The 16,233-nt window shown below is 38.8% G+C and overlaps 1 protein-coding gene across 1 annotated transcript in view; it reads right to left on the reverse strand.

Annotated features, from left to right (window-relative positions):
• Positions 1–502: 502 nt before the first annotated feature.
• CKAP5 (cytoskeleton associated protein 5) overlaps positions 503–16,233 on the reverse strand; it is a 54,335-nt gene continuing 38,604 nt past the window's right edge. Inside the window, exons 29-44 of the mRNA XM_017806440.1 lie at positions 16,221–16,226; positions 15,642–15,845; positions 14,771–14,906; positions 13,753–13,946; positions 11,854–12,026; positions 10,533–10,706; positions 9,987–10,107; positions 9,096–9,275; positions 8,460–8,647; positions 7,967–8,042; positions 7,026–7,214; positions 6,785–6,919; positions 6,176–6,259; positions 5,923–6,082; positions 4,061–4,215; positions 503–2,891 (exon numbers count right to left, since the gene is read on the reverse strand). Of these exons, the coding sequence (XP_017661929.1) occupies positions 2,637–2,891; positions 4,061–4,215; positions 5,923–6,082; positions 6,176–6,259; positions 6,785–6,919; positions 7,026–7,214; positions 7,967–8,042; positions 8,460–8,647; positions 9,096–9,275; positions 9,987–10,107; positions 10,533–10,706; positions 11,854–12,026; positions 13,753–13,946; positions 14,771–14,906; positions 15,642–15,845; positions 16,221–16,226 (2,430 nt within the window). The 3' untranslated portion in view covers positions 503–2,636. The remainder of the gene's footprint in view (positions 2,892–4,060; positions 4,216–5,922; positions 6,083–6,175; positions 6,260–6,784; positions 6,920–7,025; positions 7,215–7,966; positions 8,043–8,459; positions 8,648–9,095; positions 9,276–9,986; positions 10,108–10,532; positions 10,707–11,853; positions 12,027–13,752; positions 13,947–14,770; positions 14,907–15,641; positions 15,846–16,220; positions 16,227–16,233) is intronic.

Consider the following 16,233-nt stretch of genomic DNA (forward strand, 5'->3'; position numbering starts at 1 on the left):
TGGCTAGCCAACTTGTTCAGCCCAATTTTCTCTTAAAGCAATCATGAGATTTGAAAACTCTCCTTGCTCTCTATGGCACCTCATTCCTGAACTCCTTGCTCATAATGCCATTAAGGCACGGCAACTGGCAACAGTGAAATTAGTTGTTCTAAAAAACAGTTATTGATATTAGTGTCTGGCCACCTCCTTTAAGATGGTTCACATGGGAAACAACTTGAAGTAGCCCAATTTCATTGCCCTAATAAAGCACAAAACCCAACCTCTTAATGACAGCTGAGGAATGAAATCTCAAGAGCTCATGTTCCACAACTGTTTAAAGTCATTGATAACCACAGGCACAAGACACTGAAAATGTTTAGCCTTTCTAATGTTTAAAGGCTGACCCTTTCACTACTATCTAATTATCTGTGACAAATTGCATATCTAAGAGGGGAACCAGGACCACAGAGTTTCTGGAATGAGTCACTGTTCATATTGACTTGTTACAAACAATACAGAGGAATAATTTTTAAAAGTCAGTTTAATGTTATTTAAATATTGTCTGGGCTAAAGATTAGGCTTTATTAATTTGTGTGCACAAGTTTTAGTTCAGAACTCCCAGGATATTGAGTCCAACCAAACACTACAGAGACACAGGGCAAAAACTCATTCAGAAAAAGAAACTATATCTTCTGCTACTCAATTTTCCTGTATTTCACTTCCAATTCAGCTTCAAACTTAAAATAGTTTTTACAGGTTTGCAGGCATCGCTGTTTTAACATCCTGAGCTAATTAACAAATAGTTCTTCAGAATGTCTGCTGGATATGGTAAAGGAACATATGGATTAATTTAAATGTCACTAAGTTTCAGAGAGCAGCTAGTAATTGAGAGGTAGTGGCAGTAACTAGTGCCAGCCAACACAAACTGTTCAAAAACTGCCCCAGGTCAAGTGCACAAAACTCAGCACTTACCAATAAGGGCCAACCTCCACTTGTAACAGAGCTCTGTTCCACAAGAAAGTGCATGCCCATTTCAGGTTATGAGAGGGGACTGAGACTACTAAATCAAGGTGGTGGAGCAAGGAATGACATCATATCAATTAACACAGGATGGAGAACGCTCGCAAGTCACTTGCTATTGCAGTGTGCAAACTCATCATAAGCACCAAGCAGCAATACATCAATTGCAACCCCAGCCTAGGGGTCCTGTGAAAGTTTTCAGACATTTGCAGAAGCTCTGGCATAGATCTGTTGTACAAGTACTAATTTAAAGCCACATTTTTACTGTAATCAGGCAAGGCAGTTTCAGTAATGGCCTAATGCAGAGACTGCTGGTGCACAGAGCAAACAACAAAAGCAGCAGTTACATGGAACAGATTAAAATATAGAGCAGAAGTGTGCTATTTTAAGCCTGCCTGTCCAACTCTTCAATAACTCTGTTCTAGCTACAGAACAGATGTGCAATGTATGCTTCACAACCAGTTCTCACATGGAAGTGCAGTAGTAAGGTCAAAATACATCACCTCCCTAGAAATAAAAGGGCTAGAAAGGATACACAGTGTGTCTGTCTTCATCTTCATATTTGTAGCTTCTGAAAAAGGCTAATTACTCTTAAAAAAAAAAAGTGGCTACAGCTTTTTCAGACTAGCCCTACTAGGTGTCTTAGTTACACAGACTAGTAGAGTTTGCTGACATCAGATGTTTAAGAGCAAAAAGAATGTAGTGGTGAGGTCTACCTGCAAGAGGAAGACTGCTTAACCAAATGAGTTCAGGATAAATGAGCCCACTGACTGTACATCACTGCTAGTCTATTCCATACCAACAGCAGCAGGCTCCCTCAAAGAAAGCTCCCTCAGCTGGGTCTACGCTTAATCTGGCTAAAAAGGCATCACAAGGACTAGATAATTTAAAATAAGCATTTCAGCAAACTAAATATTCTCAAGTTACAGAAACATACTCCAAAACATAAAAAAGGAACTATATAAAAATGCACTACTGCTCTTAGAAGAGTGCAAAGTCTCAGGACTGCACCCACAGACAGTATATTTCCACTCATCTTCCTTATAATGTATCCAAATCCCAAGGTTCATGTCAAGAATAGCTTAGTTCAGTTTCTAGATGCCCAGTCACTAACATTCAGGAATATAGAGTGACCTATAACCAGCAGTTGCTGCTGTTCCTACAGAGGCTGGTATAGTTAATGCAAACTTTATTTACAAAAGACACTTAAATTAGTTACTTCATGCCATGTGTCCATACAGAATCAACAGTTCAAGGATTACATGGAGAAGAATTCACAAAATTAAAAGTGAAATCACTAAAGATCTTCTAAGAGTTAAGAACTAGGAAAAAATCTTAAAGACAATTTTACAAATAAAAACCCCAAGTTATGAGAAACTAGTGTGAGCAGGATGGTTGTTTACAGGTCTGTACACTAAAACTAATACACAGACAGCCTTCTATTGTCAAAGAGATGCTCACTGAGAAGCAGAGTATGTACAAATACTTGTGCCACAATGACTCAACCCCCCAAAATCCACTGTATTATACATAAACCAGTTTGTATACATTAGGCCTAAACGAGGCCATTTAACTATGAAGACTTCTAGTTTAGTAAACTAAAGCTGAAGACAGCCCCAAGCAACAGCCTTGCTTCTCTATTTGCGACTGCTTTTTATTCTCTCCAATCTTTTTTTCAAGTCATCAATATTGGCTGCTGCAGAAGAGGGTGAAGCCAGAGTAGTTCCAATGCCAGAGGAATGAGTCTGATTGCAGTCCAGGTCCAGATGTTGGTACTGCTCCCGGGACTCACGGAGCTGGGAGAGCTTACTGTGAAGCATATCTGTAGAGGATGCAACTGTAGGGAGTGTAGGTTTAGAGAGCAGAGACGTCAGAGGGGGTCTGTCTTCCTGCTACGGGGGGGGAAAGTGAAGTGTTAAGACATATAGTGGTAAATGCTATATAAGTACAAATCATAATCAATGGATTCTCATCTTCACAGGAAACAGTGAAAACAGAGGAAACGGAAGGACCACTACAACACAAGTGAATCTGGAGCAATAAAGTCAGAATGGTGCAAAGCTAACTAAAATACTCAATTCTTATCATCTGAGTAGTTAATATTTAACTTCATGTCAGTAGGGACACAAAGGAACTACAGTCTTTAAAGATCAAAAAATCCACTGCAGACCAGTGTTTTACTGAGACAGACTGCCAGTCTTAAACAGCCTGAATTCTAACACCACAAGTGCAAAGTCCATGCCTATGTGCAGTATCAACAGGCAATGAGTTTTCTGGAGGAATGAGAAGAGGAAACTTGAATTAATTGGCAAGATAGACCCTGCCAAAGACTTAAAATGTCAATTCACCGTTCTTTTACCGATTGATATTTCCATCAGAGTTATTTACCTTGTTACTATCATCTAGGAAATATTTCCCCTCCTCAGAGCTGTGAGCTGATATGCAAGTTAAAACAGTGATGTACCTTGATAACTATTCCTAGAGTGAACATTACTTCTCATCTGGCCCAGTGCAAATTTCAGTAACTGGCACTAGATTCCTAGCACATAGATCACTGCACTGTAAGAGATTTTGGTCAACAGGTTTCCAATACCAAGCTCATTCTGCATTTCTGTGCTTCAGTATTCATACACCCCAAATTAATTCAGCTCTTATGGTTGTTTCACAGCAGAAAGATCTAGAATTTCCACATCATTCAACTCAGAGGTCAATATATGTTAGTTTTTAGAGAACAGTAGTTATTTGAACCTTTCTGAGACTCAACTACCCAGCAAGTGAAGATACCAAACTACAGGGCTGTAGAAACAACCTGCATGCACACCAGTACTGCAGACAGAGTGGATTGAAACTTAAGCCTACTTGGCCAAGTAATGCGTTTAAAGCCATTTATACTAGGCACAGCGACATGCATTGAGTAACTAGGACATGCACTATAATGAAAGATCATAAATTCTGATTAGAATCTGACTTTGGCAGAGAAATCAATTTGAATTCTTTAAAAAAAAAAAGTACAAATCAAGTTCCTTTCCTGGAGATTTACAAGAGTTGTCAAGTACAATACCTTTGCGTTGTCAAGGCCACAACGCTGCCTGAGGATTTTTAGTCTTTCCAAATAAACTGAAGGCCCCACTTCCTCCCCATTTGTGTTTCCTATAGAGGAAGATACAGTGTGGGTAGACACAGGAACACATGTTCCTTCCATCTGAGAAGAAATTCCTGGAGGATGAGGGGAAGGAAGAAAGAAAAGTTAAAACCAATTAAAAACATCAAAAAAGAGTAAGCCTCTTGGTCAGTTCCTTGAAACAAGATGCAATGAATGAAGAACTAACCAATCTATAAACTACCAAGCTATTTGCATTTGCTAGTATAGATGTATCAGCACTTCCAATTCCTTGCAAGAGTGACAACTGAAAACCAAGAAAAGAAATGGAGAAATTTAAGAAGTGGCTGCAGAGCAGCTCCAGAAATGCTGAGGTCGACAGCTGAAGACAACACTGGGGAGAGAGGAAGATGCTGATATGGATCAACAGTAAGAAACCACAACATCTGACAGAATGAACTCAGCAATTGGCAGGATGGGAAATATTTGAAGTCTTCTGTCTTTTTCTAGTTTAGTATCACTTTTGGGTTTACCACTGATCCTAACTCCTCTTACTTCATTTGTGTAACTTAAAGCTTTTTCTTCCAGTTCAGTCTCAAAGAGCTATTTCTGGAAGGCACATAGCAAGGTTTTTAAAGCTTCCCTACCAGAAGACTAGAAAATGAATTCACATGATGAAGAAAGCTTTTCCATTATGAAATGAATTGCAAATTCTAAGACAGCACAGACAAGGGTTTGTTTTCACTAATTTACTGCAAGGACATTTAAACTAGATAAAGGAGAATTAAGGTTAAGCATTTATACTTTTAATACACTTACTTATATTTTACTCTAAATAAAGCACTGTTGCAATATGGAACAATATCCTTTATTATAACAAAATTATAGTTAGGGAGGGAAAAAAAGACAATTGTGGATGTAAATTTCATTTTGAAAACTGCTGTACTAATTTCTCAGTTGTACGGACTTTTAGGATGAAAAGGTAGAATTTTCTGTCCTACCTAGTTTAACACATTTAAGAGGTTCTGAAAGAATCTCATTATCTTCCTAAAGTAATCTACAATACAGGAATAGGAGAAGGAACAATAGTAGAAAAAAGGACAAAGTCTGACGGGACACAATGAAATGTGAAAGAAATGAAAGTTAAAGGAAGTTTTGATAGACTGTGTATCAGTTTTTACTCTCAGCTAACGATTTGTCACATTCCCTCCCTAATATTGCAATAAATACTCATTTGTATTTATCTGCAATGAAAAGACTCACTAACAAACTTTTACAGTAATTTATCCAATTAAAAAGCTAGTTTATTGGAAAGGGATCATCATAAATTCTGCTAGAGGAATAGTTCAAGTTATTTAAAATAAGCTTTCCAATTCCATAGTAAGTAATACCGTAAAAAGCCTCCTGCACCTTTTTGGTAAAAAGGTAAATGGAAAACCTGACTGCTGCTGCTGTTCATCATGGCTAGGCTTCGCAAACGAAGATTTAGGGTTATAAACCAGCTATATATCTTGCAGAACCGATTTTTGATACCAGACACATGGAAACATAGGCTAATGTTCAACCCACACTACAGGATACATATTAGAACCACCTATTTACCAAGCCTTTCAGATGTTTTCTACATTTAGTGTGGTTATAACTTTTTTTTTGTAAACAAGAATGCATAATTCCTGCAAATGGTGCCTCATGAAGCAACACAAGCACCAGGCTTGCTTTGGAAATCCATAAACATCTACAAATATTAGTTTCTACCAGGAAACATGTAACTGATCTCTTATCTCTGCTTCTCATAAACGAATCAGTTTTGCTATAACATGTACCTGTAGAAGGAGCAATGCGTCCTTTCCCCTCACGTTCTGTTTCTATCAATCGGAGGCCTCTTTCCACATAGCTCTGGAAGAACTGAGAGGAGTTTTTCAGGAAGGGCTCAATGTCTGCATCAGAATATTTCTTTTTATATTCATATAGCTCTGCTAGACCCTGGGAAGGAAGAGTTCCTAGGTATTACTACAAGTGCTGTATACACCATTCCAATGTATCATGCCCTCTTTCGTGCAGGAAGGGAGCACTCACCTCCTTGGTGTTCTCCTTTGAGCCAATCTTCTTAAATATTTCTGCCAAAATATCATTAACCTTGGCTTTTGAAGCCTTTTCCTCCTAAATAAATAAACAAAAGGAGATTTAAAACAAAGTGAATAAAACCAGATGGAAGTCAGACAAACCCACACCACCCTCAGATCTGCTAGATGGATATAGAGCTTCCAAGATGAAGAAAATCTTCAAGTGATCAGGGTTCTACATAGCCACTGTTTACACAGAATGAGAGGAGGGATATCATCAAGCTGGAGCACTTCTTCTGAGAAGGTAGTGTTTACAACTTGGTTTGGGTATGGTTAACTTCTAGTAGATCAGATCCAGTATCAGGCAGCAATAAACCTATGCTGCTCACTTGAATGTTCTGGAGAGCACTTCATCCTGGGTTATGCACAGAATACTCACATAAACACACACAGCAAGTTCCCAAAACAGCCATAAATGAAAGGGAAATTAGAAGAGTATTTCCAACATTAGTTGCATGTCAAAAAGGCAATCATTACTGCACATTCCACAAACATAAAATCAAACTTGTTTCTTTAATTGCCTTACACTCCTTTTCCCTACCAACACATTTTCTTTACTTACTATGCGAGAAGCTCCTTTTTCTGTATCCTTATCAGCTTTTCCACTCTGATCCATGGAGTGCTTCATTACTCTACAAAGGTGAGCTTCCAGCTCAGACTCATTTTTGTTGTCTATCATTGTTAAATGATCTAAGATCTAAAACAAGAAAAAAGGAGAATAAAAAAAAAAGAAAAATAAGGAAAAATTTTAGACACTGCATGAACATTCAATTTAAAAGCACATGACTAGTGACTGCTCTGACCTTGGGCCCTTTCAACTTGCACAGGGTGTGAAGCAGAGTCTTCAATGTCCTTATAGGAAAATCACTCTTACATTGCTTCAGCTTCTCTTTGGGAAAGACCTTCATGAAAATGTGGATATCCAGCAGAATCCGATCCAGATTTATGCTATTAATGGTTTCCGGAAGAAGACGCACCATTCTCCACAGACACTGGAACGAGAGGCCGACTTAAAGCAAGATAACTCAAGGAAAAAGCATTCAATTATGTAATGAGAGATTACACAACATTACCACTGAGTCACTTCACTCTGCTACCATTTACAGGCACGCAGTGTCTGTCTGTTCAAGCTATATTTGCACTGGTACATACTTTCTCTTTGTAACTAGCTGTACAGTATCCAGATCTTTCTTTAGAGCTGATGCATAAATGCGGTGCTGACTTCTCTATCTACAGCAGGAGACTGAATGCTTTGTGTGAAGAAATTTTAGCATGCTTTAGGTTTAACCTCATTAAGAATGCCTAAGTTGTCTTTAAATCATGCCAGTTACAAAAGGGTGTTGTATGATTAAAAAAAAAAAAAAATCACACTCATGCTTTAAATGCAAACATTTGCGCATTCACTCTATCTGTCATTAGAGATGACAAAATAGAAGTCAGCTCCAGTCTGGGACTTTTGAATCCATAGTGCAGTGCTGTGCCCAAGCAAACGAGCTCAGCAGGTGACTTTACAGCTCGTATGGAGTTTGCATTAGTGTGCACAAGTTTCTGTAAACTATTAGCAGGTGTTAAGCTCCCTCCTGGCATACAAGAAGTCCTTATATGTGACATCTAATAAGGTTATAAGAGTTATAAGAAGTATTTCAAGTTATGGCCACTAATTTTTTTTTTAACTGTATGTGTCATTTCAGCTAACATGATTCAGATAATCCAAGTAAATTCGAAATCTCTATTATAGGCTCACCTTCATGACAAGTTCTGAAAACTTAGGAGAGCTGGCTGTTGCTAGAAGACTGTCTTGGAGCAAAACAAGCAGAGCACTAAAAGGAATAAATTTACAGAGGTTAAACAGAAAACATTCTATACAAAAGGAAAAAAGATGCCAACTCACCCCAGAATACCACAGAGACTGTGGTTAGTCCAGCAGTTTACATCACCGTTGTGGAACAGCTCTTTCTTTCTTTCTTTCTACTTACAAGAATTTGAGAGGCAGTCTGCTGAACTATAAAGCACACAGAAGCATACTAAGCTGGTTTGTTTAGCTTGCCTCCAGTGGTGCAGATTGTGCAGTCAAATTCTGATCACCATTGATGATGAGTGACAATTCTTGATCAGCTAACTGAATGATTCTACAGACATTTGTCTTTGCTTACAGAATGACTACCAAACTCAGCCATTCAAGGAACACACAAGAACAGATAAAGAAAAGCAGTAATTGTGCAGTTTTCATTATATACCTCAAGATGTTGGTCTGGTCAGACTTCTCCAGAACTTTCACTACCAAGAGGTTGACTGATCGGATGACCTGCTCCCCCTCCTCAAGGTCTTCAACCCGAGAATCCAGCATTAATGTAATAAGACCATGCATTAGGTCTTTAAGCACACCAGTGGAGGCCTCTCGAGCCAGACTCTCTATCTGAAATAGCTACAGATTGAAGACAGTATTAGTTTTCCCTGTACATGATCCTTTAATACCGGGAGTTCTCTAGACTACCTTGTCTAACCATGACATCTCCCTGTTTCCCACAACATTAAACAGTCAAAACACAACTATGAAGAAAGTTATTTCTACTGAGTATCTTCTGAAAATACTTAGGCCACCAACTCAGCACTCAAAAAGAAATATTAAAAACAGAGCTTAACAGAAGTATTACAGTGGCTGTATTCTGCAGAAGCAGAGACCTTCTTCCCCAGTTTCTCATTCCCCACTCCCTCTCAAAAGGTGCATTGATGAGCAGACAGTTAGCAACAAACCTTCATAAAAGAGACTCAGTAGTAATCTAACCTAGGTACAGGACAGACATTCCATTCTCCTGCAATTTCTGCACAGAAGTTATTTGCTCTTCACCTCACATTTTACATCAAAGCCTTACCGTGATCATGCTCCCAATAATACAGCTGTAAAGTCTGACTATCTCATCTTTGTCCAGCTTCTCATCTGCCATGTGCGTGTTGTAGATTAGCCGAAGCTGCATAAAGGTAGCTATTAGGAATTGGTCAATGTGGCCAGACATAGCTTCTGCTTTGTCCTCCTGTTTGAGCACCTCATCAATCTAAGATTTAAAAACAAAACACTAGTAAAGTCAACATGATGCAAACAGTGCAAAATAACAATGACTTAAAAACTTTTCTGTAGGAAGGGCCTTGCCTTGACCAATTGATTTGCCAAGGCACTTGTATTCTAAGCTTTCACCTGAAATTAGTAGCCACTGACCTGTATTGCTAATCCCAATACAACCAATTATTAATCTTTTAGAGAACTGCAATCCTATCCTGTACACAAATGAAAACACTCCATTAAAAATTCTGGAATTAACAGCTTTATGAAATCTTTTAAGTATTATGAAAACTCTGAAGTAGTTAAAGCCACCCTAAAACCACATAAAAACTGAGGCAAGACAATCCTTTTGCAGAGGATCTATAAACCAGTTTACACAAAAAATTAAGTCTCACTGACAACTGGTTTTTTCAAACTCATAGTACAAATAATACAATAACTCATAATACAAAACCAAAACGATAACACAGAATCACTAATGAAAAAAGTGTTAAGTCTATTCTACCTCTTCCAAGTGGAATTTCTATTGCTAAAGCGAGTCAGATGGCCCCTGTGCACTTCGTTTTGTCATCAGGGAGATTCTGAGCAGAGTCCATGTCACCTGACATGATTGCTCCACCACAGTGCAACTCATCACCCTCGCAGACAAATAGTTTAATACAATGTGATTAGTTGCAATGATCAGTTGCTACCTTAATTCACTTACCTGGGTCAGAGCCTGAATGCTTGTATTTATATCACCACTGGCTACTTGGGAAATGACAAAGTTGATAGTAGAAGCTGTGTTACTGTGCATGTCATCAAAGTGTGGGGACACAGCACGAATTCTAAACAGTTGAAAAGAGAACTCATTACATTTTGGAGAGCTACTTTAATTCACACTTAACTGCTACATTTCAATCAAGATTTAGAGACAAGGGAAAACGATTTCATTCTTCACTGAGGATAGTCAAGGAAGGAATCACTATTTTTAACTCATCTATAGCACTACTTGTAAGGACACTGATGATGCATTTACAAACTCAGAATTCTTTTACTATAAAAATACGTAAGTAGAACTCAGGTTTTTCATTAAAAATAACTGCTCTCCAGATTTCAGAACAGTGCAAGGGACCTTCGTTTTGACATCTCTTCAAATTAGCTGACACTACCCTCTTATGTAAACAAGTCTGAACGTAGAAACTAGCCAATTCAGCTTCACAAAATAGTTTTTAAGCAGCCCTGCTGGTTTCACTTAGGAGTTTAAACTCACTTGGGCTCAGGAATCAAGACTGGCTCAAAAATGTCATCTAGTTTGTGCTGCACAAGTGCTGGCATCTCACATCTGACAGTTCCGTTGTCATTTTCAATTTCATCAAGATCCAGCTGAAATTCCCGTGGAACAGTGTGTGTTGTCTCAGAGTGACTGCCCATGTTGCGATTTTGGCTATAGAAACCAGGAGAGAGGTGTTTATTACACATACATAAGAGGCAAGAGTACTAGCACTAGCATCCACTGGTAGGCCTAAAGCTCTCAGAACAGCACAGATTTTGGAGTTCTGATTATATTTAAGCCCCTTAATAACTCCCTCTGCCTTTCCCCTAAGCCATGAGTAAAACAAACTTTTGTGGGCCAGAAGAGCAGCTGCTAGTCACTTGCTTTTGACTTCCTCTTGTAACCCACAAGACCCCCTGCACCTGTGACAGGTATGCAATGGTTTGAGATAACTAGTAGAGTTTACAGGAGTATAAATGGAACATAGCTTTGAAGTTAGTGTGGCTTCTTTCTCCTCTCACTTTTTTTAATGACGGACAGGATGCATATGTACACAGCAACCTTGCAAGCTCCTTTGAACTTAAGACTCCCAGCATCCCACATAACTTGTGCTGCATATTGGATTTTTAAGGAAATATTCTAATACATAGTTCTCAATACAGATTTTTACTCAGAAATAATGAGCAGGCAACAAGCAATACAGTTTCTGAGCTTTTTGTTTCTGGTACTGTTGCCCCAGGCTCTATGATTCACACATGCTTATCCTGTTCTGTGCTTTATGTTTTACATAACAAGTTAAGAACGGGGTCCAACCAATACAAAGTTTAATGTAATACATTGGAAGTACTCCCAATATTTTGAACAGCTGCTTAATGTGGAAGTGCCAAGTCTGCCTGCAGCTTGATCTATGGTCACCTTGACAGAAACCTGTATTTCTCGTTTCTTTTCCTTATGTCAGAGACCTGTAAATAACCTAGAACTAGCCATGGCAAACTCGTCACCCTCAAGAAGGGATGACTGGGATAGAAACTAAAGATACAAGAGCCTTGCTACCAAGGAGTTAGTGGGCAGTACTTACATCCTATAAGTGCGATACATAATTCTGTCCATGGAGAAGCAGTGAAAAGAGGCACAAGACCATTTAGAAAGATTTCAAGACAGACAAGACAAAAAAAAGTTTCAGACATTTTGATTTATATTATATGGCCAATTTTCACAACATGCAAAGATGATGATATGAGAACTAAAATGACATTGCCAGACATGATATTAGCACATACACTATGCAGGGTAGAGACCACAACGTATCATTACATACTTGAGCTTGGAGGACATGTCCTCAGCTGGCCCCTTCCGCATCATGCCAGAGTTAGCACTGATGTTTTGAGTACGTTGAGGTTTCTCCTCTGCCTGTCTCACAGGAGCCGCAGAGGGTCTCTTGGCTGACCGTTTTATTCTTTCCTCCAGCATGCTCATGTCTTTCTCAGAAAGCTGTAACACACAATACTTTCACTCAACTCGAGTTGTATGGATTTTAGAAATCTAGGTCACCTACAGGATGCATATCACTTACTACTGCAGACTGGAGTTCCCTATCACCAAGGCAGGAACTGTCAATGCTATCACCTACCAGCAAACTAACAGGGCCACTTTGGACTGCCAGATGTTACTTCAAAAGCTAATTAACCTATATTGACAAGATGTAATACCAAATACAGTTATTTCTAGTCCACATAATTTTCAAGAAACAATTCATCTCGAATTCAAAGTATGGTACTATCAAGTGTTTCCAATTGTTGCATGTGTTGCTGCAAAAAACTCCAACAAAAAGCCGCCATCCACCTTTTCTATATTCCCTATTAGGAGATGAGGCAGTGCTTTAACACTCTGGTCCCTGCCACAGAAGCCAGAGTCCTTCTTACTGTTGTCCTGTTCAATGTACTAATCATTCAATCCCAACACAAGATCGAACTTTAAACTCCAACTCAAGCAGTGAAAAGATTCATATATACCTGCTTACCCACTGGACCAAAGATAACTAATAATTACATTTGAACACAAGTAAGCATGGCAATTTTGTGAGAACTACTCTACAACATCCCTATAATTTGGAAGCCTTCCTGAGAACCCATACATTTTAGTTGTGACATACTGAAGCTCAGAAAGTCATAGTTAGAAAGGGCTGAAGAGTTCAGGTGCTACAGTTCTTTTCTTAACCTTGAAAATCCAAAAGCAAATGGACTACGCAAAGCTAAGGAGGAGACAGATTGCACTCTGAACAGTAGTTGAAATATGATTGCATTCTAAAATGTTAATGAAAATGCAACGTTAATTCTCATGGAAATGGTCACCGGAGAAAACAAAAGTCACATTAAACTTCAACTTTTCAAGAAGTTGCAAAGGCAAAAAAAAAAAAACCAAAAAGGGGCAGCCTTCCTTCCCTGCTCGTCATATTCCATAAAATATCCATTCAAGTTATTCTTTATAAACAATTTAATTCCCATGAAAGTCAGTGTTTTTCTTGTTTCTTCCAGCTTTTGTTTTTATTCATGCACACCCAGGTTATATACACCTCTCTTATGAAGACAGGTTGAGAGCTGGGGGTTGTTCAGGATGCTGAAGAGAAGGCTCTTGGGAGACATCATAGCAGCCTTCCAGCACCTAGAAGGGGCCTATAAGAAAGCTGGAGAGGATTTCTAAACGGAGCACGTAGTGATAAGACAAGGAGTAATTACTTTAAAATGAAAGAGGGTAGGTTTAGACTGGATTAGAAATTCTTGACTGTAAGGGTGGCTGAGGCACTGGAACAGGATATGCCATCCCTGGAAGTGTTTAAGACCAGGTTGGATGGGGCTCTGAGGAACCTGGTCTAGTGGAAGGTGGCTTCGCCATGGCAGCAGGGTTGGACCTAAAGGATCCTTAAGGTCCCTTCTCAAACCATTCTATGATTTCATATATTCCACAATCTGGGATTAACCAAATAATTTACAGCACCACAGATCTTACGATAATTATTTTCAAAACTACAAAATGCTCTTGACGCCAATAGCAAGATGACCAATCACAAGCAAAACAGTGCTAATCCTCTATGAAAGAGTAAGGAACAAAAAACCCCCAAACAATCCCACAAACCAAACAAAAAACCCCAAAACCAAACCAAACAAAACCTACCACCTAAAACCCAACCCCCCATAATCTTATCTCCAGTTATACTCACATTTCCAATCAGCTTGAACACTTGATCACCATGAACGTTATAGACAGTCACAATGGTGTTCAGTGCAGCATTGCGCACGGTGTTGTCCCTATCACCAATATGAGTCGCCATTTCTTTTAAGGCTTTCCCTGGAGTTGGCTGGCATACATTCATGCCATATGATTCAACCAGGCATCCAAGCTCTTCCAAGCATTCTAAAAAACCAAAATAACATACACATATTCAACTTGAAAGCTGCTAGAAAGAGAGCACTCCCAGTTTCTGTGTTGCTTGGACAATATGAACATTCACTGTAGACAACTGTCAATCACAAAGCTGATGACAGACACACTTCAGGTGATTTACAGGATGAATAAATAATAAATATTGATGAATAAAAGTAAACTACAGGTTCAGACTACTTCACACAGATAGAGTATGTAAAAGCTGTCAGTCAGCCCTATACCCTTCAAATACTTCCTGTTACCTTATATGAGCAATGTTACAGTTAACTTCACATCTGGATAGTTTAGACAGTTGTGAGCTTGCAATGCTATATTATGTAGAGAATTTAATTTCCGTGTTATACCAGGATAAGATATTTTCAAGGCGACTAGGGAGCTGTTTGTAGTTCAAGCACTTTTATTACAGACCTTACTTGTCTTGAGACAAATGTGCAATGTAGAGACATTTGTTGATCAGATTAACTGATTCTCTTGGTGACCAGGACAAGAGCATTGTCCCCCTTCTCCCCAGCACTGTTTCACTAAGAAAACAAGCCTACTCAAGGGAGACACAATCTTAATACTGATAGCAATGACAGACTGCCCATCTCTGGAAGGTACAAAGGCACCAAAATAAAAAGCAATATGAGACTTTAAAATCTGATCCTTTAAACACTTACGAACAACTGCATAAAATGCCACATGCAGACAAATCTCACATCCCACCCAACACTCTTATGCTGGGTTTTTCAAGACACAAACCAAAGCAATTTCAAGTACTCTGTGTAAGCCCAGTTCAACCCGCCATTTCGCACCTGCACGTTGTTTTGAGTTTTTGGATTTTGTCCCCTCCATGATGAAAGGGAACATCTTGCTGGCTGGATAGATGAGACACATCCTGTTCAGAATGGCACGTACATCTTTGCGAATGACATCTTTCGGTTCTCCTACCTAATGGAAAATTAATAAAAGAAAAAGAGGGGAAGAAATATAGGATATTTTAAACAGTCTCATGACACTATTTCACTATTCTAAATAATGTCAGGCAAGCCAGAATTATTCTCAAGGCAAAATTCCTTTCTGGTCAATGTCTTTTAAAGGGAAATATGCAGGCTTCTAAGTGCCATATCTACATATCTTTTAAATACCTCCAGTGATGGAAGCTCAACCACTTCCCTGGACAGCCTGTTCCAATGCTTGACCAGCTGTTTGTTGAAAAAGTTTTCCCTAATATCCAACATAACCACCTCCTGGCACAACTTGACACTGTTTTCTCTCATTCACTTGCTATTTAGCAAGAAAGAGACAACACCCACCCCACTACAACCTCCTTTTAGGTAGTTATACAGAGCACTAATATGCCCTGAGCCTCCTTTTCTCCAGGCTAAAAAACTAGGCCTGTTGTGTCTCATACAACTGGCCTCGGCCCATCTATCCAGCTTGTACAGATCCCTCTGTAGAGCCTTCTGACCCTCCAGCAGATTAACACTCCTGCCCAATCACTGATGAAGATATTAAACAGGACTGCCCCAACTCTGAGCCCTGGGGAACACCACTCATGACCATCAGCCAACTGGATTTAACTCTATTCACAATATATTTAGAATGAACATATTGCAGTATTTGATGGTATCCTGCTATATTCCTCATGAAAAATAAGGTTAGTTTGTGTAAAATAAATTGTACCTTTAGGATAAGATACGGAATGAAAGAGGATGCTTCATTTTCAGTGAGGTGATACTCTTCTTGACTCAGCATATTGAAAAGCAATTTAAGGTATTCAAGTGTTTTCATCAAAACACTTGTATTGGTATCAAAGAACCGCAGGGTAAGCCATTTTAAGATCAAATCCAGGCAGCTGATGACTCCGTCTTTTTCACTCTCCAAGTGCTTGAAGTAAGACAAAAAAAAAAAAATAATGACACACACACAGAGTTCAAAAAAAGAACAGAGAATAAGCTAAACTGTGTCTGATAAGATAGTCTACATTTACCGGTCAATTCTCAGAACCATAAGTACTCACTTTTAACTTATACAGTTTTTCTGAAATTCTAAGAGAAGTCTCTGGTGAGGAAGTTTTCCCTTCTCCCAAGAAACGGTATTAATACCAACTTCACCATATCTCTGAAAACTATTTCTATATATGTTTAGGTTTCAATTTCACAGAAAAATGACTCGACTCCTCAGAGAATTCCTATTTGACTTGAATTCATAGCAGAGAATAATTCCATAGCACATCATCTACTACCACAGAGACAAACTCACCTCAATCATAACA

This window comes from Lepidothrix coronata, unplaced genomic scaffold, assembly GCF_001604755.1.
Source record: "Lepidothrix coronata isolate B3197 unplaced genomic scaffold, Lepidothrix_coronata-1.0 Scaffold1, whole genome shotgun sequence".
Taxonomy (NCBI): domain Eukaryota; kingdom Metazoa; phylum Chordata; class Aves; order Passeriformes; family Pipridae; genus Lepidothrix; species Lepidothrix coronata.